The following is a 26158-nucleotide window of genomic DNA, read 5'->3' on the forward strand; positions in this document are numbered from 1 at the left end:
TACAGAACAACCCCGGCAGGGGTAACAGGGATAACTCTCAAAGCTACTTCAATGGGGTGTTACAGAAACAAAGTCAAAACTCTCCCAGGAGTAAATTCCACAGTGAGGGAGAACAATCATGTGTGAAAAACACACTGTGGGAAGAGACCCCAGAGGCAATGCATGAAAAATTCACATTTTTTAAAATAGATGATTGAGATGGTAACGCAAAAAATGTTTTAGCCTGCAGCCAGCTTGTTTTTAATTCTTTTTATTTATTAAACTCACAATGACACCTAGGTCTTGTTTACACATTTACATATCAAGGCTGGCAGTGTAGGCAATCGGGTGGATCCAAACAAGCAGGTAAGAAAATCTGGTGAAGTGTTTTAAAAAGCTGTGATGACAATGGAGAATTAGAGGTAAGCAATGTAACAGATACAGTCACCAGGCATGGTGGCTCTGAGAAAAGAGCAGCTGAAATTGAGCCTTTATGAATACTGAGCAAAGAAGGAAAAGAGGAACAGGTGAGAAATTTGTGATTTATACTCCTGCAGCAGTGTCCTTTGGCGATGCAGAGATGGATTCTTTATGCAGTCCTTGAAAAAACCTGAGCATAGCCCAGTGGTAATGAAGCTATGTGTAGACAGAATGCTGATTGGTTCAAACTCTGCTTGAACAGGAAAGGCAGTGATAGCAGAGTTCACCAAAAACAGGAGGAACTGTGGAAATAAACATCTGAATGGAAGCACAGACAATGGTTGCTTCTGATGCTCAGTTTTAGTTCACTGCAAAGAACTTCTTTGACTATTATGACTTCTGATTTCATGGCTGCAAGGGCGACACTGAAGGAACAACTTTAGCACAAACATGAACAAAAGCAGTCCACATTGTAGTCCGCTGATTTTTCACACTGCCCTCAAGTGACAGCACACAGCTACAACATACTGATGTGGGTTGCAAAGCTCAGTGTAACACCTGCACGCTACAAAAGCAGTACCGTGCTGGGAGCTTAAGTGGTCGGGGTAAATCAGGTGAAACTGAGATGGAAGCAGAGTCTGTGAGTGGAGAAATGCATGAACTGGCAAAGTGCACCCAAAGGCAGAAATATAAATACACGCAGGAATGTAGGGCCTTTACATTACAATATAAAACATCTTGAGGGGACTGTTTTTGTGAAATGGTGTTAAATTAAAAAAAAACCCCAACTGTGACATTACACTGTTACTGAGTAGATTTGGAGCAACAGAGGAACAACTGGGCTAGCAACACTACAAACTCTGAAAACACCACAACAAACCCCTCATGCGGCTCACTAGTGCTGGGCGATATGGAAAAAATATTTATCACGATATGAATTATTTTATATCATGATAACGATATATATCACGATATACCACCTGACCTGTGGTCATCTGGAAAGTATGCAGTCTGTAAACAGCGAGTGGAGAGGGTGCAGTCTTTGTTTTGAGTTACCGTAAAGCATGTCGCAAAGCCGGGTGCACGTAAAGCAGCACCATGTCGCAAAACCACAAGACAGAGTTTCTTTGTGAAAAATATCTTTTTTTTTATACTTTATTTTCTCTTGCATAAAGTTAAGAGTATGTATAGTGAGAAGACAACAGTAATATATTTGCACAGGCTATTTAACCCTTTAAGACCTACCATAGAACCAAGTCCGTTAGAGCTTATCTTTACATTTTACATGCTGTAGTGCCATTTGTGGGAGCATTTCAAGATTCCATACATCAATACAACCGTTATAGCCCAAATTTTAATAATATGTATGCATTAAGTCCATAGTAACTACATAAATTGCAAAAAAGTGCAATAAACTACAAAAAAATTGAAAATCTTTTTTTTTACATATATTTCTAGTTAGAGAAATTTATGAGGCTTATCCCTCAAAACTGTAAATACAAAAAAGTTGCACAAAATAGTTTCCAACCACGAGAAATTTATTTTGAGTGTCTTCATAGTTGTATTTTTGAGATACACAAATTTTTATATACTACAGGGAAAATGAATAAATGCAAATTTGCAAAAATACAGCATGTGCATCAAAATAAACTATTTCCAACAGTGTAATTTGACTTCTAAGCATCCCAGAAACGATACAGAAAAGCATAAAGTCAAACATGACTTTTAAAAACGCCAACATAGGCTTTGAAGCTAAAAAACTACATTTCAAATGACGTCACTTCCGGTTTCGGACAACTAATGGCGGACATGCGATAGTTCGCGCTGACTTATATTACAATGTAGGAAGTGTTATGAACAGCTGATCGGATCGGCAAAGCGTGTTAATGGAATATTATGTTTTTGTTCCTGCAAGTCTGGAATATTATGTTTTTGTTGCTGGAAGTGCTTTTTATGCAATTTTTGCAAAGCTATATGTGGAAGGAAACCGTGACCTAGGGCATGCTAATGGAATAAGATGTAAGTACAACTTCTACGGTTTCATATGCAAAAAACATTATTGCGCTACCTTACGTGGTTCCAGTTCTACAGGGATTTAAAAATAGTTAGGGAAAACGGAGTGTGCCTGCTCCGACTGGTTGTAAAGGGTTAATGATATATTTTATGTAATAATTTATAAAATTAGGGTTAGAAACGATAGAGACGATAGAAGACAAATGGCACGATAGACACTTTTCTATCGTCCACACGATATATATCGTCATATCGCCCAGCACTACGGCTCACTGTTAAATAGATAAAGGATCTCTGAAAATGCAAAGCACCATTAATTTAATATAAATGCAATTATTATAGGAATGATTAAACTGCAGATTATCAAGAGCGCCAAACCTGTATGTTGAGCAGCAAGGAGTGGTAGCGGGCAGTGAGCTGAGTGGCCGTAACACTGATACGACTGCTGATGTAAGTTTCCTCCAGAACCTCCTGGGCTAAAGATGAAAGTCCATCGACTTCACTCTGCCGTGTGAGCACTGCCTCCAGACACCCCTGATCACAAGGGACACATAAATTTTAATATTTTAGTTACATACTGCCAAAGCTATAGATGATTTATATGCCAGCAAAGTTCATTTAAAAGCCAGGTGTCAGAAAACACATTACAAGCAAAACAATATAGGGCCTAGAAGGACAGAAGGGTGTGTGAGTGTGGGGACCAAAAATTGGAATTTTACTGTACTTGTGGGGACCGACAACCCTTATGAGGACCAAAATCCCAGTCCCCACAACTTTGGAGGCATTTTTGAGACTCAAAAAAGGAGTTAGTGGACACTTAGTGTCAGGGTTGCAATTGGGTTATGGTCAGGTTTAGGGTAAGAGTTAGATTTAGACATTCTTTTTTGATGGTTAGGGTAAGTGGCTAGGGAAAGCATTATGTCAATTAGATGTCCCCACAAGATATGAATCCCCAACATGTGTGTGTGTGTGTGTGTGTGTGTGTGTGTGTGTGTGTGTGTGTGTGTGTGTGTGTGTGTGTAAATGCAAGGAAGGAAAATACTGAGACTCTCTGGCATCCTGACAGTGGCAGGAAGCATGCTCCAGAGGGAGGAGACCAAGTATGGGAAATACTGCTGTTTTATTTGAAACATGACAAAGTGATGCGCTGTAGTACAAAGTGACACAATGCTTCACAGCTTACAGCATGTGTGGCTGTGTTTTTAGGTTAGTTTGCTTCTTCTGTGTCCTGAAATGTAAATTAGGAAACTGTGAGCTTGATATTCTTCTGTTTGGTTTTCAGTATAACCAGAATGTACCTCTGACTAAAGTGACCAGTGAAATAAAAAAAAACATTTGTTGAAATATTATTAAACTATGGTATTCCCTATGGTGGCTGGGATGGGCTCCAGCCCCTCCAGCGAGCCTGAATTGGATTAGCAGAAGAAAATAGATGGATGGGTATCGCTAAACAATTTCCTGGCTGGGGGAAGTAGCTTCCTGAAGTCTCTACATCCTGGCCCCCAAAAAGAAATTCTTCTAATAAGACAGTATGTTGTTCCCTTTTGAGCTTTAAGGCGTTGACAGTTGCATGAAATATCACGGGCCTGTATCTTATATGGACTGCAGCAATCAGGCCTCTTTCTCACCTGGAGTTTCTTCAGCTGAATCTGCTTGGTGGTTGCGTCTGACCTCCGATTACTTCTGATATTAGCTACCCTCTCCATCTCCTCCAGCCACTGTGCCAGGCTCAGGAATTTATGTCCCATCTGCCTCAGTCGGGTCAGCATTGAGTGCAGCTGGCCTTGAGTCTCCTCTAGGCGGCTCTGATAGGCCGCCCACTCTCGCTGAGCAGTGTCCAGGGCTCGGTCCTCGATCTGAGGTATACCCCAGGGGATTACTCCCTCTCTGCTGGTGAGCACAGCGGAGAGTAAGGCCTGGCCATTTGAACAGTGCTCCTGTAGGTTCTGTGAAGAAAATGAAGAGTCAAGAACAAAGTAAATACTGGAGGTGACTGAAGACTTTAAAGATTTAGAAAGTGCTAGGTGCTTTACTTTTGAAAAATACGACTATGCGTAGGCAGGGTTAAAAGTTTGCAGCTATTCTCTTCTCTGATCATAACCATATAGAGTGGACATAAAACTCCACGGTGTTTCTACCTGTAGCTGCTGCAGTGTATTCTCAAGTGTATCCACGTTTCCCTCTGGATGGGACAATGAGGCCAGAGAGGCCTGCTCCTTCTCCAGCCAGTCCTCAAACACATGTAACCCTCTTTGATACTCCTGATGCACCAGCACCAGCTCCTTGGCCTTGCTGACTGCATTCTGCAAAAAACAAAAGAGGTAACAAGATGCAAACATTAATGGATGAAAGCAGTTCATTCGATCAGTATTACAGGGACATTTGAAATTTGAATAATGTAAAATTAAGAGTTGGAGAGATTAATGTCTATCAATTAAAATGCTTTCTGATTACAGACTTGAAGCTCAAAGAGAAATATGTGTAATGATTTTACAATAATTATTAGGCAAGTCACTAAAAATTTCAACAAGTTCATGCCCTTCAGTATTTTGGGGAATATAATTAAGATTTCTGAAAAAGCATGAAGCAAGCTTTTAAAGAAATACACTCAAACTATTCGGTTATTATTCAAATGCCTGCAGAGGAAAAAATGAAGCCGTATGTTCTGGGTAAGCACCTTAGCCTTTTCTTTGAGGGAGTTGTATCTACACTGCAGCTGCTGCACCTCCTGCTGTGTCGTGTAGTGTTCAGCCATATTGGAACCCTTTGTGGCAATGGTCTCCAGAGGACTGCTGTGACTCAGTACTTCCTCATAGAGAAGCTGGAAAGAAAGGAGAACCCATAGATCATTGCAACTCGGACGCTCTGAGGTATAAATGTAACTGCATGAATCTAAAGCGGATAAATGGCTAAAATTTTAATTAAATTAAAATTACAGTCAGGCTAATCTAAATACAGAGTTTGGATAGTCTACAGTGGCATTTGATACCTTGGTCTTTCCCAGGTTAGCAGTCTTGTCTCTCATCTCAGAGTACTGTCTGTCCGAGCAGCTAAGCGTCTCTTCAACCCGATCCATCCACTGCATAAACTGACCCACGTCCTCTTGATAGCTGGTCCACTGCGACAGAGCACCTTCCAGCTGACTGTGACAATAAATAAGGCAAAGTTAGCACAGAGGGAACAAACAAGATTCTGAACAGCTAAATCTAATAATCCCTTTAACCTTTCAACTAGCAGAAATCCATCAAGGGAAACTAGGCAGTTCCCAGTCCCATTTATCAAAGACTGACAGATTAATTGCCCCATGCTCACCTTTTACACTGGATTGAGGCAGACAGCAGTGAGTCCCATGAGTCTTTGAGGTCTTGGATCTGTTTGCGAATCACCGGGACTCCCTCAGCTGAAGTGTTCCTCTGGACTGCCTCTCCCCGCGTCAGGAGCATTTTTAGCTGGATCTCCCTCTCCTGACGGGCAGTTAGTAAGGCCTACAGATAGCGGTGAACACACAGACAGAAAATAACTCTCTAAAGGGTAAAATGCATATCTCCCTGTTTTTTTCTAAACCATTAAAATAGATGCAACATATCTACAGATAAAACTTGTGTCAAGTCAGAAATCTGCAGTTGCATGGTTTGCAAAATAAGCCTGTTTGCTGGTAATTTGGCATCTTGTGTGCAACCTGCAGGGGACCACAGCAATCTGTACAGCTCTTCACAACAAATTTCATCAAGCAACAGCAACCACACGCCAACTTACTGGGGAATACTCATTTTTGTTCCTAGCAACCAGCAAAGAAAAGTATTGCTAGGAAAATGTGCATGAATGGACTTTTGCGTATCCCTTTAAAGAACTCCATCCATGTCTTCCTTCCTTACTTCAAGTTGTAACATCCGGTCCTCCAACAAGCCCTTGTCTGTAGTGGTGGAGATGCAGGTGTTGAGGACCCGCTGAGCCTCACACACCCAGTCCTGGAGCTCTTTCAGTCCTTCGGAGAAAAGGCGGTGTTCCCCTACAATTCGCTCAATCCTGGATGCCTTGTCCTGTTAGATATTAAAGTACAGTAATGTGAATATACTCCTCAAGTCTTTCCTTACCAAAGAGTTTAACATTACACGTGTTTCCAGTGAACAACAACAGTTTCTTCATATTTTTCTGTGTCTGTGTTTGAAATTACAGCCTTGTTTTCCCAGATAGACATCTCTAGAGACTCTCCCACCCACATGTTATAGCGCAAGAAAAAAAAATGCATTGTGTTTTCAGTCATCACTCATACATCTGCAACATCTGTGGATCTGCAAAGCGCAGAAAGTAAAAGCTTCAATAACTGGTGGCAATTTTTGAAGTGTTTTCGTTCCTGTTTCCACGTCTAGGAGGGAAGAGGACCTAAAAATAGCACTTCACTGGCTGGCCAACAAAAGTAAATAAATCCCATTCATCATCGCCAGGGTACTCTCATTGTCCCGAGGTAAGAGAACGGTGCTCTGCGGTCAGCGTAATATTTTGTTCTGTGATGTATCAAATTAATCATACGAGTGCGACCACTCTAATGAGAGCTCCACAAAGGTCAGCTTCTCAAGCAGTGACACATTTCAGCTGTGACATTTCAGAAGTGCTTTAGTGGATAAAGGTACGCTGCACAGTCTTGGCCCTTTTATGCAGATGAGGCTGCAAGCACAAGGGCGTTTTAGAGGTAAGAGAGATTACTGAGCTCAGGTAAATTACTCTGGGAACCAGGTCTTCCCTTGGAGACATGACTAATGTGCAAGGGGGCAGCAGTCCATGACACGGCAGATCATACAACAAAACAGCGAACACCACAGCTGGACAGAAAGCTCTATAGTGTTTATCAAGAGCACATGGGTTAAGGCACATTTCAGCACACTGCAGCAGTCTGTGATAGAAGCAGAGCATAAAGAGAGGAAAGGCAGGGAATAAGGTTACAAGGCGTGAGCGGTGTTACCTTGGTTAAGTTGCTGAGGGCTAGGTATTGTGCTGACAGCTGAGATACTCTGTGGACGAAGCCCTTTCCGGCTGCTTGTCCCTCCCAGAGTCGATGAGCTCTTTCCCTCAGCCTGCCCAGCTCTACCTCCTGACACGCCATCTCCTCCAGCACACACTAAGCCGGTGTGAAGCAGGCGAATGGTGGAAAAACAGAGACGGAGCAATAGGATGTTGGTGAGCGCAGGGTACAGAAAAAAAAAGTGATGGGTTGGAAAGTATGGTTGTGTGTGAGCACCATTAGAGGTGAAAATGAAACAACAGAAAACATAACATTTTTCATGACAGCGGAGACACGAGGCACGAGAAGCGCAGAGGAGGAGGGATACGGGATTAACATGTCACAAGTACACACAAGAGCACATCAAAATACATGGATAAAAACAGAGGAACATGAGCATCAGCAGTATTTCTCCTGATGTTCACTTTTACATATAAATGCTGTTATTCGGTTAGACACCACAGCAAAGAAGAGGCACAGGAGACACAGCTGATAACATAATCCGAAGACGGGTTGTATACATGTTAAAAGGTAAGGAGGATTTTCCCTACATGAGTTCAGAGACTGAAGCCTGTGTGTTGTATTGTACTTCAGGTGCTGTGGGAAGAAATGTAATTGCTTGCAGGGCCCAGACAAAAGGCAATGACGAGAAGTGCTACAGCGGGGGACAGAATAAATATAAAAATAGCAACAATGATAAGAGCAGAGCTTTGAGATAGGTTTGATTTTTTTTTTTTTCCTTTGTCAGTTTTATCTTTTTTAACGCTTCATGCCTGTCTTCCTTTTTTGTCTCTGCCAGACGTGGCAGAGGCTGTTATCGCATCCTGAAAAAGGCCTTTTAGCCACGCAGTGCTTCAGCTTTGACAGAAGGAGAATTAATTAGATTTCTGGACTTTTCTTCTGACTATTGTGTCAAGACGCAGCTCTATTTTGATCCAGTGGTGCTCGAAAAATGTAATTAGGTCCTTCTCTTCTCCCCAGTGAATTGAAATTGTACTTCAGGGATCCATATCTGATGGAGAGCTGACTATTTAGTATCCTTGGAAAATCTACTTAATATTCAATTTGCGGTGTAATGACAAGGTTTATTTGAGTGAAGAGGGGAAATTAGAAAACATCAGTGAGAGCAGCTGAGAAGAGAAATGTAAAAGGGGCAGCCTCACTAACGTAATGCAATTTAACAGTAAATGGACCCTACAGTATTGATTAAAATGTCCTGATGTACTGCTACAGGAGTGGACTAACAGATTGACCCTTCATCAGCCACAATAACCGCAGAAGTAATGTCATTGTACGAGGACTGTAATGTCCAGGGAGAATCACGAGCACGACTGTGGGCTTCACAGTACCTGTAGTTTGCTGAGCTCCTGCTTCTTGGCTGGAAGGTCATGTAGGCGAGCACTGCTCTCCTGAACTCTGACTTCTGTGCTGTTCAGCCATTCCTGCAGAGGCTCAGCACTGGCCTCAAACTCTGTCATCTGGGCCTGCAGGTTCTGCAAATGTGAAGCAACTTGTTAAATACACCTTTTGAGGTTCTGAATTTGCACAAACTGTACGAATATCAGAGAAAGTGAGCATTCTGATAAAAAAATGAAACTACTGATTGCTTGCTTTCTTGCACATTAAATACACATTGATGTAATTTTTCAAGCCATCTGCTAAGCACAGAAAACAATGCACCAACCTTGAGAGCATCTTCTCTCATTTGCAGGTTATTCATCAGGCTCTTCCAGTCTTCTCTCGCATTTGCCACCTTGGCCTTGATTCCCTCCACCCTGTCCTTGGACACTACAGCCATCAGCAGCTCCCCACTGGCTCCTACTGTACTAAGCCTGGCCTGGCCATTCTCCCTGTCACTCAAAAACTCCTAAGGGGATACAGTACACAGACAAAGACAAAGGAGCAGTGACTATTTAACTGAAGCATGCACACAAAGGGAGAAGGGTGTGAAAGGAGGGGAAAAAAGACTGAATGACAATCCCAAACTTCTTCTTTTTTTGCCTTTTGCTTTTGCTGCAGTGCCTGACGGGTAACAAAGCCATTCTCTACATTGTCAACAAATTTTCTCTCAAGGTCCCAGAATGTGACCCTACATTGTGAAAAGCAGTAATTACATTAGATGAAGTCATTACTAATTCTACATGCATATGAAGAAGTGGCCTGACCCACAGACGCAATAACAGATAAGGGAAGTCAATGAGCCTGAAATGTGTCTGCTTTTTTTTTTTTTTTTACAAAGCGCCTTCATACACACCCACCGGCAATGTACACACACATATTAGGATAAACACGCATATGCAGCATGCACACACACAGACACCCCTCCCTCTGAGCTGAGCCGATGACAGTAGCGCAGCAGGGACCACTCCACCATCTGTGCAGTCAGCACATCACTTACACACACTATCTAGCTTCAGCCTCCTCAAAACACACGCACACACACACACACACACACACACACACACACACACACACACACACACACACACACACACACTTGGTAAAGTAAAAGGCACACACAAGAAAAGAAAGTCTGCGTCTCTCACCGTTTCGCTCTCTGTGTTCTACATTCATTTACTTGCTCGCTCTTTTTCTTTTCCACACTTGCTGTCTTTCTCACCCTGCCAGTGTAACTGTATACCACCAATTAAGCATGACACAATGGATACCCCAGCCCCTCCCACGCTAGCCCTCCTGGAGGTCAGCCATGTGGAAACATTGTTCCACATTCCTCACCAAGTCAATAATAAATAAAACATGATTGCCTCTCTCCCCTCCGATAGTCAGAAAGTATGAAAATCCCTCTCATCCAAAAAACTAGAAACTTCTAAAGGAGCAGACTTTGCTAAACCCCTGCAGAGGATTTCCAGCAAATTATTTTGTCAAATAAGCACACGCTGCTTTGCCATTTTGAACTCACTCTCCCTGACCACCTAACTGTTGATTCACTGCTTCGTCGATCATCTAAGAGCTCCAAAATATGGTCTGAGAATGCAGAGTTTAGAAATAATAGCGCATTGCTTGATAGTAATGTGGTGCATGGATGTGGGGATGTCCACCTTCACAGACAAGCAGCTGACTATTAGCCAGAGCCCTGCGGTGCTCTGAAGAGGCTGCCAGACCTGCCAGAATCTCAGAGACTTCTCAGAAAGAGAGACACACAGATATTTTGAAGAGAAAGGCAGAGAGACCCCGCTGTGGAGCTTTCTCTTATCCCTTTTGGCTATGAGCCCATTTCTAGCTTATCCAGGCTACTGCAGGTCCCATCACTCCAACAAGCCCACCAGCAGACACTCAACAGTGGGCATGTTCACACACGCTTCCCTTTGAGCAAACATCCAATGAAAGAGGATTGATTGTTTAACTACTACATCTTTTGCTTTTCTTTGTAGTACCATATTGTTGCTTAGCCTGCCTCTATGGACAGAAAATAAAAAGCGAGAACCGGTCTGTAATTAGCAGGAGTGGATTTAAGTGGACTCAAACTGATGCAAGGTTGCAGCTTCTCAAGTAGCAGACAAATGGCTTTTATGACAAGAAGCTTGTTAATATCATCACCCCGAGAGGCAGGAAAAGTCTGGTTTATGTAAGTGAATAAATGACACTCCCTACCTCTGCTATCAACAGACACTCACAGAAACAATCTGCCTGTAGAAAAAATATCATACGGCCACACTGGCTGGCAGCTCTGAGACATCAATATGAATGAGCACAAAACAAGTTATTGAAAATGTTATTTCTCAAAAGACTTGACTACAGTAATATTTAGTTACGTTTCCATCCAAAAAAAACTGCTTGATATGCTGGTATTACTTCAGTCTGCCCTGGAATAATATGACAAAAATGTGATTACATCTGTGATTAATTCCTGCATCAGGTAAGTCTGTCCTGGAAAAACGCCTGTGCAAAGAAGATGATGAACTTCAATTTTACTACAGTTATATGTCCCCTTAAAAAAAAAAAAACCCACACACACACACGCGCGCACACACACACACAGGAAGAATTTAATTTTTTTTAGCTGTAAATAAGGGTTTTGCAAAATATATCCCTTACCTGAATCCTTTGCAAAGCAGAGGAGGCCTCTGTGACAGTCTGTGGCACATCAAAGCATTTGGCAGTGCTGATTTTGGCATTGACCAGCCACTGCTGGAAGTCTCTAAGGGCTGCACGAAACCTTTGCTCCAACAAGCGCTCCTTATTTTGACATTCCCTGGATGCACGAAGACTCAGACTGCAGGAAAGAAGAAGAAAAGAAAGAAAAGGCCTCATTTAAGTTGTTGTTCATGGGTTGAAATCTCCCGTGAGAAATGAACAAAGAAAGAACGCAGCTACAAACAGAGGAAGTGTTTACTGCCGATGTGTCCATCAAAACAAAGGAGACACGTGCTGATGCTCTGATACTGTCCAGACTGTACTCATGTCATGGAGGATGAGCCAGGGATGAGAAATGGGCAGGTGGAGAAATGGCAAAGTGGGTGAAGTGGAAGGAATGAGCGCTGGGGCAAAGAGGGAGAGCGGGGGGATGGTGCTAAGGGGCACCGTGTAGGAGGGGGGTTGAGAGGCAACATATGACTGGGGCAAGAGTTCACATGGGTGACAAGATGGAGGGAACGAGGCATGACAGCTTGATGCTATAAGAAAGAGATGAGATGGAAGAGATATGTGAGGAAGCGGTTACAGCGAGGCTTGACAGCATATCAAAGGTACACTTTCAAATTTGGATTTTAGGAGAATGTAGCTTTTCATCCAGAGGAATTTTTCTGCTATTAATATATTAACCACAAGGTACAGCAGGTAGGTAACTGAAGCATAATAAAATCACTTGTTGAATGAGACTGAGATTTGAAGCTTTAAAGGATAGCTAAAAACACAAGAAACCATAATAATCTAAAGGGATGCACAAACAGAACACACAAAATGAAAATGTCAGCGAAATTTGATGACAACTCCCAACTTTACAGAGCGTGATAATAAATTTTTGGCAGCTCAGGAGGTAGACTGGGTCGTCTACTAACTGGAAGGTTGGCGGTTTGATCTCTAGCCCCTGTAGTAATTGTGCTTAAGTGTCCATGGGCAAGATACTGAACCCCAAAATTTCTCCCAATCCATCGACTGCAGTCTAAGTGTGTGCATGATAGTCAGAAAGCACTTAAGGGTACAAAATAAAGACCTTTATGAATGTGTGAATGAGCCTTGGTGTGTTGATTTAGAGTAGAAAAGACCCAGCAGCAAAAGTACCAGCCCAGTGGGAGCGGATGTTGTTGATTGGCATATGAGGGGGTGGGAGACCAGCTGTCAGCTACAAAATGATGGGCGATGAGATCTTTTTTTTTTTTTAATTTGTTGATGGTGCTTTGAGTCAGTCATGAGACCAACAATCAGCTATGTGTTTTTATAATCACAATTCAGCTATTAGGCTATTTAAAGCTATAAAATGGCAACAACAAAAAATTTATTTCAGATTCAAATCTCCAGCATGACACACTACACAAACACCCGTCTTCTTGACCTCCATACTCCTTCACACACTTCTGCTCAATGCTCCCTGGCACTAAATTTACATAAGCAAATTGTGAGATGTTTTATGACCAACATGGATACAAGTTCATATATGGATAAGCTATATGACCAACCAGGAGAATTATTTTCTTTCAAGTCTGGGATAAAGAAAAAAAAATCTATGTACATGTGGTTTCAGTCAAAATAGATATAAACATGATGTAAGACAAAAAAAGAAAAACAATTACTGGATTTCACACATTGTGGGGAGTGTGTGAAGGTTAAAGGAGGAAGGGGGAGAAGTGGATGACAGCAGGGAAATAAGGTTACTTATCAGAAATAGAGGTATGAAAAACAAGGCAAAAAACACACCGTCCTCATGTAGCATCTCAATGCACTGAAACACGCATTAAAGTCAGGCACAGATACTCTTGAGCTTTAATGGTGTGATGAGGGCATGAAAGGGTAACACAGTGGGGATAGCACGGGTGTAAAAGAAGCACTTTTTCTGCTGTGACAGACAAAATCTGGCATGCGGTATAAAGAGGAGGCGGGGCGGAGGGGAGTTACTGCCTTTTCCTCCTCTCCTCTGACTCCTTTTTTTCATTCTGTCTGTGCACTCTTCTTTCTGCAGCGCTTTAATGCAGGACAGGTGCAAAGAGCGCACAGGCCAAGTCTATTACAGACTAAACAGCCAAACGAATAAGGAAAGGTGGTGTTTTGCCAATCAGCAGTCAACGTCAATTAGCTGCCAAAGCATTTCCAAAAAGCTGACCTCACTAAGATTGTCTGCCAGTAAATCTTCAGAGAAGCAGCAAATAAAGGAGATCATTTGCGCTACGGTAGAAGTTTACACTTGTACATGAATGCGTTGAATATGCATGGCTGTGTGCGTGCATGCTCTTTTGTATGCACTGTTGTTCTTTTGAAAAGGCACTGCACGGTGCGTTCACAAACAAGTGGTGCTCATTGAACACGGGCTCACTTGAGGGTTTAAAGCAGGCAATTAGAGCTCAGTAAAGAGACTAAAGTGGGTATCAGTGTGAAGAAAAAGACCTTCCAAACATTTTTAATTTCCCTAAAAAATTACACTCGGCGTTGCATAAAATTAAACTGGGGAAGGACACAAACATAGTCAATAAGTGGAAGTGAGGGAAGACGGTTAAATGTCGCTTAGCAACTGGTGACTCTGTTGTTGTCCGTCACCTTTCACCTTCACCTGGCTGATACGGACGTCAGACCTCTGTGTGATGGCCACAAGCGCGCACACACACACACACACACACACACGCACACACACGCACACACACACACGCACACACACACACGCACACGCACACAAAAAAGAGCTTATAAAACATAGCCCTGGCTTTTGAGCTGTAATTAAGGAGAACTTTCCTTTCCCGCTCTTGTTATCGTGTTATGGAACAGCTGTTTATAAGACTGTTATATGGAATAATGTGTGACATCAACAATAATTATGAGGACAGGTTTAATTGAATCATTAAAATGACAAATTTTTATATAATATGCCAGATAAAAAATATGGTAGGTATCAGGTATCTGCAGAATCACATACTCGTACAGTTTTGATAATAAATAGCAGATAACTTGTTTATATGTTATGTTGCACGTTGCATCATAAGAAACTATTTATAGCTTTAAAAAAAATTAGAATAATCACTTGATCATCTGTATTAATCACAGCCTTTTAATAAAAACTGTCTAAAGGATAAGGTTGGCTAGGTTGTTGACTAATAGCTAATAAAGCTTCTCTTTTTCCAATGCCTCAATCAATTATGGAGTACCTCAGGATTTGATTTTAGGTCCCTTTTTGCATTATGTGTCCGTTAGGCTTTATTTTTCACAAGTACAATGCATCTTTCAAATGATAATCCAATGTCACACAAATATTTTAGGATGTGTATTTCTATAGAAAAAACTGTCTTCATCTAAATGACACACAGACAGGTGTGATTATTTTAGCTAGCCATTTAGGACCATTAGCACTAAACCTTTAAGCCCGTAGCAAAAATCTTGGTATCACCTTTGACCTTGCACTTAAACCTAAATCGAATTAATTCGGTTCCGTTCTCTATAAACAGATAACTGCAGAAGAAAATGCAGACTTTTTAGGCAAAACACAATTTCTTTAACATTGGAAGTGTCCTGGTTTTACTCAACGTACTCATACATGCATGCCTCCACTGCAGAACGTAGTTCTGAAGTTCAAGAGCTCAAAAAGTGTGGTCATTTCATATCAAAAGACTCGGATCAGATGATTAGAGAGGCCAACTGCTTGAATAAGGTCTCAACAGGTCTGCTATGTACACAGGGAGCTGTCCATAAAGGCAAACTAGGCAGACAGACACAGCTAAGTGCATCCCTTCTCTCACTCATATAAAGAGTGTTACAAACAGTTTATTCTCCTCGAGGATGGATTTTTGACCCTTTACTGCACCAGCCCTCATCTCATCATGCAGCAGTTGCAGAATCCCGCAGTGAGACTAACTGGTAGCAGATAATGAAAACACATTACACCAGTACTAAAATCCCTGCACTGGCCACCTGTCAGATTGATTTTTAGAACCTAATGTCCTCTACCCAAGCAGAAGGTCTCAGATCCCCAAAACAACTGCTTTTAACTGTTCCACTATCCAAGTGGGTCAAGAAGAGTATGCCTTTTCAATGGCCTTTGTTTGCACTTATTGCTTTTAGCATATTATAATTAAACAAATGAAATTCATTTTTATTCAGTTTCCTCAACATATTTAGATTATTTCCTGTTTATTTGTTTGTCTTATGTTATTTATTTATTTTTTACTTTTGCCATAAAATGTATATAGCATATTGGTCAATAGAGGTTGATTTGAACATCCTAGCTGAAAAAAACCCTCCAAAAACATTTTTTTTGATCAGATAACTTTTAAACACATTGTTACCACCTTTCCATTTCAGGTATACACAAAAGAAAGAAGTGAAACAAAACAAAATAACAAAAATCCCGAAATGATTATCTCTAGTTTGTTCCTGTGACATTAATATTTCAGTCCTCACCCTGTCATTGATGTGTAAACATGGTCCATATCTCTCAACACTGTTCCTGTCTGATCTTATGAGTCGGTTACTCCATAACATATATTTCACTCACTATTTACAGCCATTCATCTTGTTATAGTGGGTCTGGGTTGTACCATCTCTCCAGGATGGCTTTTTCACAGGCTGCTAACAAGATTTTAAACAAACATATGTCTTCTCTCAACACAATATTTCCTGCTATATCACCAAAATGCAACACCAGAGATGATCCTGTATATATTGTAACCCATAATTTTAACAATAAATAAATGAACACTCTCCCAAAACTGCACAATGCCAGGGCAGAGCCAAAAGACATGAGAATGGTTTACATTTACTACTTCACATTGTCTTTAATAAGGCTTTGTTAGAGAAAACTAGAAATTTACGTCTAATATTGGGGGTGACAAAGAATCTTATTCAACCCTTCCAACAGTTTTCTCTTGAGCTACATGATGATGTAGTAGATTGCTGTGTTCTCCATACAGGCAGCCATTTATCTTGAGAAATATACACACCTAGTTCTTTTTTGCCCATTTCTGTTTAACATAATGTGCTGTATTTCCTTTCCTCTGTTGGTACCATGCAGATATTACTCTATTTTTCTTTAAATTGTAGATTCCTACTATGGTTGGAGAATGGTTGCATAATGTTAAATTTCTCCTGAAAACTCATAAAATTCCCATCTTTTCTTACTGTACACAGTGCTGTTATTCCATTTGGTATCCATTGTTTCTCATCTCTGGTCCAAAGTATCTCCAGGTTCTTCCTCTAATTTATATTTTTGTTCTATATTAAACCACAGTTTTCATATAATCTGTGTGATAACGTCTTCACTTTTGAGAAAACCTTTTACTTCATCTCCATCTCCAGTGAGACTCTGAATTACCTTTCCTTGAGCATTTGTTTGGATAACTTTGTTGGCTTTTAGGTTGGGAAGTTCAAGTTGGGGCCATTTCTATCTACATTTGAAAAAAGCAGCTTTTGGCCTCATCACACAGACATGAAGCAAAAGACATCATGAATAAACTGTAGTTAATCAGTCAGTGTTTCGTTTTACATCCACAAACACTCCAAGGAGTAATTCTCCCTCACACACATCACATCACTACAGCAGAAAGGTTCCTCTCACCTGTTGTGCTGTTTGATTAGCGCCGTGACCCGGTCTGACTGTGAGCCGAGGTCTCTGGAGTATCGCACCAGGTCATTCAGTTGGCCTTTCAACTTCTCCGCCATCGGCTCGGCGCTCTGCAAGCCCTCCAGTATATCCTAAACGGCACAAATCAGACACCAGCTCAGTGTGTGTGTGACAAGGAAACACAAGCACCCAACGGATCTGCATGACACCCTCCAATAAGTGCGCTCGCATTCCTATTCACACCCTGCCTCAGTCGTTTTCGCTCTTCTCACATTCAAACCGCGCACACAGACGCTCAAACACATACTCACAGTGCTGCCTGTACAAAAGCATTGCTGTTCCTGGCGGAGTGTGGCAGGAAGGAGCTGTGGATAACGGTCTCCAGCTCGCCTCAGCGTGCCTCACATTCTGCACTCACACAGTCATGAAATCCTGTCCCATGAAATATGTACAAGCTTTCTCTCTCTCGCTGTGTGACTCTCACTCACTCTCTGACGTATGACGATTAAAACAACCCTCCCTCCCTGCTCCTGTGGACTCGCTGCTCCCGTCTCCCTCTTCTCCTTTCCTTTCCTCCCTCCCTCCCCCCTCCTACGGCGGTTCTACTTCTTTCTCTACCCCACTCTCTCGCTCTCTCCTCTTTCTGTCTCCCTCCTCCCACTCCTTCCACTTATTCCCTCGCACACATTTTTCCTCCCGATGACTCTCTCACGCTCTCTCCCAGTGGAATTCAGCTGTCAGCCCTCACAGATGTAGAATTGGTTCAAACGCACACAAACAAGCGCGTAACGAAAACAAGGCCGGACACAGGAAACAGGCTGGAGAAGGAGGAGAACGAGAAGCGGAGGAGGGGAAAGAAAAAAAATAAAAACTCCTCCTCTGTTCTTTGACAGTCCCAAATTGAGGAAAACCGGAGAAAGGCATGGCTGAAGAAGCCCGGAGAAGTATAGGGCTGAACGTGTTGGCACGGCCTTGACAATACAGAGAAATTGTCACACTGTAAACATCCTGTGGAGGTTAGAAACAGAGCAGCAGGGGAGGTGAGGAGCACAAGCATCTAAGAAAGAACCCCTGCAGCCAAGAAGGACATCTCAGCACACTTCAGTTCAACCAAGTCGGAGTATAGGCGGGAGAAACAATGAGGGAATGTTTGGGAGGGAGAGATAGTGGAAAATAATGGTTAAAAAAGACAAAGCGGGGAGGGGTAGAGGGGACAGCAGGGAAGACAGAATGAGCAGGAAACCAGGGGAAGTGATGGGATTGTGGCTGTCACTCGTTCATCATTCCAGTAAAGCTGATTTACAAACTAATCTGTTTTTAGGATTTACAAATAGAATGGATAATTACTGACAGAGAAAGCATGGCTAATTGCAGAGGGTCTGTGTGTGTCTGTGTGTGTACTTTGTATTAAACAATGCTAATCATAGGACGGCAGCATAGCCGCTGTCAGCTTTCACCCACCCCAGCGAGTTTTTATTATTGATGCTGTTTTTTTAAATGCACCATTGTGAGAAAATGAACAGAGAATAATTCAGGCTCTCTTGTCATTATGTTTATTTAAATTCTATAGTACCTTAGCCAGCTGCCATCCCACCACAGCCTCCTCGCCGTTACTCTGCCCTTCAGCTTTAACCAGCTCCTGGCTCCACCCCCTCAGACGTCCATCAAACACTTTTAACTCTTCCTCCAACTGGGCGGTCAGACGGTTATATTCCTCTTCGGAAGCCGCGGCAGCGGACAGGGCCCCCTCCAAGCTATCCCGGGCCCTCAAAGCGGCCCCTTCCCATTGCTCCAGAGCGTGGCACAGCGCCCCCAGCTGTCGATCCATGGCCTCGCAGCCTCCCGCTGCCGTGTGCTCCGCTGTGGACGCCGCGCTGCGACGTACCCGGCTGAGGCGGTCGCGGCCCTCCAGAAGTCGACACTCCACGCGCTCCTGGTGAGATAAAGAGGGTAGGTAGGTAAGAGACAAAGTTGCTACGGAAACTGTGGCTAAGGAAACCACAATCTCTGGCTGTGCTGGTGTCTATTTAAAGCTGCCGTATAGTGTTTTCATCAGATGTCCCCTGCTTCATCACCTTACATGTTTATATCTACTTCTTTGATTCTGTCAGTGCACCAGTTATTCTGATTTGCTGTATTTTTAATTTCCATATCAGTAATATCACTCTGTTAGTGATTTTTTTCCCTCTCCTTCCCTCTTCACCTCTTACTCTCTAAGGGAAAGCCAGGCAGATGATGTGAAAAACACTTCAGTGTGATGCGATAGCAGTGAGCTGATAAAGGGATTAAAAAGGGAGAAGACTGCTATGAAGATCAACCTTGACACTAAATAAAAAATGAAAACTAGCTTGTGTACACAAGACGTCATATCTCCTCTTCTACTGTAATGGTTCACACAGCATAGCTCTGCCGACACACATTTATAATGTGATAATTAGTACCCATGTGTAAAATTTAAATGCAAATCAATTTTTCCTCACATATTTTCTCTCCTCTGTAATCGCAGAATTATCGAGCAGGGAAAGATTTAGCATTAAATTCATTGCTCCTTTTCTTTTTTCCTTTTACACACGACCATAAACCATATTATACTGCATTGGCAGTAAAATGCATCATGAGAGATTGAGATATTTGGCTCTGATATGGGAACAAGCTGAGAACCAATTCCAATTCCCCGCATAATTTGCTCTCCTTCATAGTGAAAATGTATTCATCAAATGGGTTCAGATAATTCAGCAATCAGTTATCTTCACAAGAACTGGGCGTGGATTAAAAAAACAAAACAAAACAAAGAACAGCACACACATTTCAAGCATGCAGAAGAGCCAAAGACAAAGAATTCTTAAAAAAGTTAAACATCTCTTCCACACAAGAGTCGCTGATACTGCACTGAGAATCATTATGTCTATATTGGGTTTAAAGAGTTAATCCTTCTTTAATAGATGTGTAATTAGTGCCTGTTACACATCAATTATCTCAACAAATTCCTACAAGATGTCCAGCCAAGTTATTATTCTCCAAAAATGTAAGTTTATAACTAAAAGACAATAAAGCCAACATGTACCATGTGCTGTTAACATGGAGTCGTTCAAGAGATTTCAGATTGTGCCAAATAAATTTTAGATTGTTTAGCTGATACTGTTTTAGCATCCGTGCACTTGTGTCTTCTCTACAGTTTTATCATTTAATTTATGTGGGCTGAAATAACCTGCAACCCTCTATGATTTGTCCCCGAAAAAGGGCCGTAAGCACAGAATGGAAATGCTTGAGGTGACCAACAAATGTCTGTCTTCCTTACCCTAACTTCTGACAGTTTCTTTTTGATGGATGTGGAGTCTCCTGATGTGTCAGACCAGTGCTGTAGCTCCTCCCCTGCAGTCATTAGCCAATCAGTGAGCTCTCTAACAGCCTCCAGGTAGTCCTGGTGCTCCAACACCACTGCCTGCGCAAGACGTACTCTCTCCTATAGAATAAACACAAAAAATGTACGCGTTATATTACCGAAAGCCTTGATCAAGGTGAAAGAGGTTGAAGGTCATTTACATTGTAAATTAATAAATAAAGGCAGATGTTTTGTACCTCCACCAAAGCTGTGAGGTTGTCAAACTGCACCTGCAGCTGGGTGCGAGCACCATGGTTAAAGCTGGCATCACCAGTCTTCTTGAAGAGTTCTCTGGCTTTTTCCTCCAGTGTGGACAGCGCCATCTGGTGGTCTTCTAGATCAGCCAGCAGAGCACGGAGTCTCTCCAGCTGTGAGGCTTTTTCTCTAGGTCCTGGCTGAGGGGTGAGAGGGGCACACACCTCCCGCTCCACAACCTCCATCCAGCAGCGCAGTTGGGCAGCACTCTCAAGGTATCCTCCCCACTGAGACACAGTCCACTCTAATCGACTGGAGACAGAACAGTAGATCTCTAATCATACACTTTTACATATGGTGTAAAAAAAAAATAGAAAATAAAAAAACACATGAAATCTTTTACAACTACATGTGTAGACTGCTTAATTTAAATCTTGGTGCATAAAAATCTTTTTACACCTTTTTACTCTCCTGTACATTTGCAGCATTGCAGAAGAAGCACAAACTGGCAGTAATACTGGCTTAAAGCCTTTCTCCTCTTTTATCAGGAGGTTCAAAACACACAAGGACACAGACACACACCCATAATTTTCCTTGCCATCTGTTACCCCTGCCTGTGCAAATAGTGCCAATATCCACATACTCACACACACCTCTAATTCACCTGCTACCCCTCGCCTCCTGTTATCCCTCTCCCCTTTCAACACAAACACACCGCATGTGTGACCCACTGTTTGCCATCCACCATTTAGTCCCTAATGGGATCAATTTTTTTTCTAGGAGGGGCCATAATTGGTCAATTAGACACACACACACAAACTGATGCACGTGCATGCCGTCAAGCATGCACACAAACACACCCGAGAGCACATACTAAGACACATCAGTCACAGTTGGAAAATGAGACACATACTTCTCATTATTTATTTAACCTAATGGTAATTAACAGCACTGACACATCAATCTATGGTGATGAAAATAACCTGTTCCTAAGAGAGTTTTTTTTTTTGGCAAACAGAAAAATCCTCTCTTAAATGTTCATGGGCAAATGTTTCAGTGGCAGAGAAATGGGGATTGACTGGCATTTATATTGAGCTCATCTAGTCTCACTGACCAGTCAAAGTGCTTCACTCTACAAGCCAAATTTACCCACATATCCATACAGTGCTTTTTGAATTTTAAGCACTTTATCTGCATCACATCCATGGCCAATTTAGAACCAGGAATTAGCCTAACATGCATATTTTTGCATACCTTGAGGAGTATCCAGAGGAAACCCACCCATGCACAGAGAGAACATGCAAACTCCACACAGAAAAGCCCCGGTTAGGGTTCAAACGTGGAAACTTCTTGATGTTAGGTGACAGTGGTAACCAAAGTGCTTTATCCAAAAGCATACATGCATTCTATAACTGCATGCAAAATTAGTTAAAGGCAGGAATGCTTCTTTACTAATTAGATTATGATTTGTAGTTTATAACAAATTGCAGGTGATAGTTAAAGTGAGTAGTTGTACCTGTGGCAACTCATGGCTGTCACAAGCAGTGTAGCCCATGCGTCCTCCAGTTCCTGCAGCTGAGCGCGAACCACTTCCTGTCCGGCGGCGCCATAGCTGCGCAGGGCGAGCTCACCTTTACCCATTGCCATATTTAACTTGACCTCACCCTCTCCCTTCAAAAGCAGGATATCCTGTCCAAACAGACATTCAGAGTAAAAAATAAAAATAAAATATATATAAATATATCTTAAGCAAACAGCCCCCTCTTGTGTTCACTGGAAAAACTAGATTGTAATAAAGGTGAATTACCTAAATAAAGAATACATGCAGATGTAGTCTTGTTGTCCTCTCACCTGCACCGTCTCCAGCCTTTGCTCTAACTGCTCTTTGGTCCCCATCGTGCTGTCGACTGTACCCAGTCGCTCCTGGATCTCCTCCAGCCAGGCCCAAACCCCCTGGAGAGTGTCTCCAAAAGCCTGGCTCTCCTGGCAGCCTCTGAGCCTCTCCCTGGCTGCCTTCAGTAGGGCCTGGTGCTCCATCTGTAGCTGGCCTGTTACTCTGACCTCTCCTCCTGACCCCCGGCCTGCCTCAGATAGAGCCTGGGCTTCCTGGCAGAGTCGCTCAATAGACTCCCTTACAAAAGAAAATGATATATTATTGTTCTGAATATTCAGTAGCTTATGCTGTGACATGTATAGCATATGGCCACAGACACCCTCATATACAAACCTTCTTTCTGTCAGTTCCTTATGGAGTTGCTCCATCCTCTCCAGCTCTTCTGTGGTGTCTGGGGCTCCTTGCTGACTTTCTCCCCCAAGAACTGGCTCAGCCTTAAGGCTGAGATCCATCTGCTTCAGCCAGTCTCTTATACCCTGCACGCAGTTGTCAAAACTATGGGAAAAGAGGGGAAGGAAGAAAAAAAAGAATCAATGAGAGCCATATTTCTATCTGATTCAAATTCCTTTGTATAAAAGCAAGAAATAACCATAAGTGAGGGTGTTACTTTTTCAGAAGACCAACGCTCTCCTCCAAGTCCAGCTTGCTCTGATAACAACCATCCAGAAAGCTCCTCCACTCTCGCTGGCAGGCAGAGAGGTTCTCTTGAACTTGCGCTGCTCCAGCTTTAGGTAGGTGGAGCTGGAGTTTCCCAGCCTCTTTACAAACCTGAGAGAGGCGCTCCTCACCCTCTGAAATCCGCTGAAGTGATACCTGTGAACGTAGGATGTGTCTCTAAATAAAAAGCCAAAATCTTCAGATCGGGACTTTTTTGTGTGTTTTCATCCATTTAAACAACTCTAAGTGTTTATTATTTACAAGCCCAGTTTAAACTTATGACTTATACTAATAAATTATGTGGAAGGTACAGATATATGTTTCTAAAAATATAAATTGTTTATACTGTAGCATGCTCATATCAACAAGTCAACCTCCCTAGAAGTGGAATATGTTCATAGCCCTTACATCTGCACAGAGAAAAAGAGCAACAAGTAACGTACCTTTAACCTTTGTAACTTGGCTCCTAGGAGGACAACATCTCCTGACTGGTTAGAGCATTCTTTCAGCTCCAACTTCAGAATCGCTAGCCAGGATTTGAAGTCTTGGACAAGCTCTGATTGAGGGAACAGGAAGAAGAGATGAGTTAAAAGCCAAAGAAACATACAGCGACAAGTCGAGGAAGATGGATGTGTTGCAGATTATGGCAGAAAAAACATTTTAAAGTGAAGAAACCTGAAGAAGAAGTGTGAGAGCAGGCAGTGTGTTAAGGCAGATGGAAAGTGTGGGCGTGTCCACGCTATGGAGTGCTAGGTTGCCTTGGCAACAAGCCCAAAATGAGTCCCTCGAGAGCAGATGTGACGAGAGCGACATTACTCTCCGAGGCACAGGTGTGTGTCGGCGCAGTGAGAGTGCACCAGTGTACCTGACAGCATGTGTGTCAATGGAGTGTGGGCTGTAGTGGGCGGATTGAGTGCGCTCTGGGGAAAATGTAGGATAATCAACAGCAAATCTGTTGCACTACTAACACGAACAAATGGCTCTGCTTCGTGTAACAGTGCAATGTTTGATTGGGTGATTATGGCATTTTAAGTGTTATTAAAAATTTTAATTTGTCCTCATCAGGGAATAAGTTATTGCGGCTACTTACTATTACTGATAGATAAGATCGCTCGGTGCATCAGAATGAAGAAGAATTAAGCACCTTTTGTAAATTAGCTGATACATCATCAACGCCACAAACAAAATCCAAGCAAAACTGATGATCGCTTACCATTGAAATGGAGCTGCAGACCGTCCTGCAGGTTTCCTCTGGTCTTGGCACAGCGTTGGGAAACGGTCTCGGTTCGTTTGGCAATGGAGGTGAGATCAGACGAGAGGCATGACAGCTCCTCAGAGGGATGTGATCTGCACAGAGCAGTCAGTGCATCTCTAGCCGAGTCCATGTCTGCCCTCTGCTGCTGCACGACACTCTGCAGGTCCTGGAAATGGACCACAGTGAGAAATTATGCAAATAATTCTGCACGTTTATAGCTATGTGCTCTGTATGTGTTGTACTGTGTCTATCCTGCAAATGTGTCCTAAGGCAACAGTCTCTTCTAGCAGAACGGATGCTGATCTGTTGCTGGTTTGACATCTGTCCTCCAGAAAAGCATCACTAATCAGGACAAGCGTTTTCCTTCAGGAATCAATATTGTATGATGTAAACATTTCTTTCCTTCTTAAAGGAAAGAACACCTACTACACCGCCTATGGTGCTCAGATTTGTATTAGGGAAATACTTTTTAGGAGTTTCCTGCTAGAATAACAATAATTAGCACATTATGATGAGTTCCTCTAACTAATTAGGTAATAAGCTAGTTGTAGGTGTGTAAATAAAATAAACTTTGTACAGTTTTTTGTGAGTTTTCCTGTCTTACTGAAGGAACCGATAATGCCATACCTTAACAGTACCAATGTCTTCAGGGGAAGTAGTTTCGGTGAGGTCCGATAAGGAACCCTCGACTGCCTCCAGCCGCTCGGCCATCTGGGACATGAGGTCCTCCAGTCGCTCTTTCTGGAAACTGAAGTAGGTCAGAGTGTGCTTGGCCTGATTGTACACCTCCTCAGCATGGGCCATTTTCTTCCTCAGATCTGACTGCAGGACCTGGCGTGTGAGAATCAGTTTTAGTCACATTTAAACAACACAAGAGTATGTTTAATTATTGGTCCAGTACGGTTTCATAGATTTGATTTACGGTTTCATAGATTTGTGACTGTAAGTTCCTCCTGAGTAGAAGGTACTGATACTTTATTTGTCTTCAGCTCAACTGAGAACGCTTATTTGTAAAGTTTAAGTCAATCAAGAGGCAATTTGGAGCAGAAATTCTATGAATAAAGCATGAACCACATAAATCAGATGAAAGTAAATTACACAGGGATCAAGGACCATGGCTTTGTCCAAGATCACAGAGGGATTTATCACTATTTTGTTTGTTCAAAGCCCTGGCCCTATAAATGGGGAAAAAAACTGATGCACTCTTCCAGGCAGCCAGCAACAGGGGGAATTAGTGCTCCTGCAGAAGACTTAGGGAAGTGGAAGGGAGAGGCAGTATAGCATAGCAAATTAATTGGAAGAATAATGAAGATAAATGTGGCTTCTGCTGATGTGTTGTACTATGGTAAGGAGAGACGGCCACGAAAGAGACCCTGAATTAATAGAACGGTTATTTATAAACAAGAAAAAACTGAGAAAAAAAAATATTTTAACCACAGGTGTCATAAGCTAAAAATAAATAGGTAAGTCAATAAATTGTGTTGTAATGTACATGGGTGTAAATATGCTGTTTACACCACTACAAAACATGTTCTAAAGACACACAGCAGAGCTTGACTGACACACTAGTACTGCCCCTTGGCTACAGCAATTAAATGGCCCCTCCTTTTATCTGCCACGGCTGTCACCTAATCCTCCTGATGTGT

At 42.3% G+C, this 26158-nt stretch overlaps 1 protein-coding gene across 7 annotated transcripts in view; it reads right to left on the reverse strand.

The window, feature by feature from the left end:
- syne1a (spectrin repeat containing, nuclear envelope 1a) overlaps positions 1-26158 on the reverse strand; it is a 134586-nt gene that overhangs the window by 59494 nt on the left and 48934 nt on the right. For 6 of the 7 annotated variants that reach the window (XM_063496078.1, XM_063496080.1, XM_063496079.1 and 3 more), the window contains 22 exons: positions 25140-25343; positions 24471-24678; positions 23701-23813; positions 23208-23413; positions 22934-23095; positions 22558-22837; positions 22223-22395; positions 20709-21018; positions 20428-20592; positions 18703-19062; positions 17124-17260; positions 11468-11645; positions 9096-9278; positions 8761-8904; positions 7373-7528; positions 6288-6452; positions 5725-5897; positions 5402-5555; positions 5090-5233; positions 4551-4715; positions 4041-4358; positions 2791-2946 (listed from right to left, as the gene is read on the reverse strand). In XM_063496078.1, the coding sequence (XP_063352148.1) occupies positions 2791-2946; positions 4041-4358; positions 4551-4715; positions 5090-5233; positions 5402-5555; positions 5725-5897; positions 6288-6452; positions 7373-7528; positions 8761-8904; positions 9096-9278; positions 11468-11645; positions 17124-17260; positions 18703-19062; positions 20428-20592; positions 20709-21018; positions 22223-22395; positions 22558-22837; positions 22934-23095; positions 23208-23413; positions 23701-23813; positions 24471-24678; positions 25140-25343 (4254 nt within the window). Of the gene's footprint in view, positions 1-2790; positions 2947-4040; positions 4359-4550; positions 4716-5089; positions 5234-5401; positions 5556-5724; positions 5898-6287; positions 6453-7372; positions 7529-8760; positions 8905-9095; positions 9279-11467; positions 11646-17123; positions 17261-17440; positions 17459-18702; positions 19063-20427; positions 20593-20708; positions 21019-22222; positions 22396-22557; positions 22838-22933; positions 23096-23207; positions 23414-23700; positions 23814-24470; positions 24679-25139; positions 25344-26158 lie in introns of those variants that run through there. The other variant, XM_063496084.1, reaches the window with a different exon arrangement.

Source organism: Pelmatolapia mariae, linkage group LG15, assembly GCF_036321145.2.
Source record: "Pelmatolapia mariae isolate MD_Pm_ZW linkage group LG15, Pm_UMD_F_2, whole genome shotgun sequence".
NCBI lineage: Eukaryota > Metazoa > Chordata > Actinopteri > Cichliformes > Cichlidae > Pelmatolapia > Pelmatolapia mariae.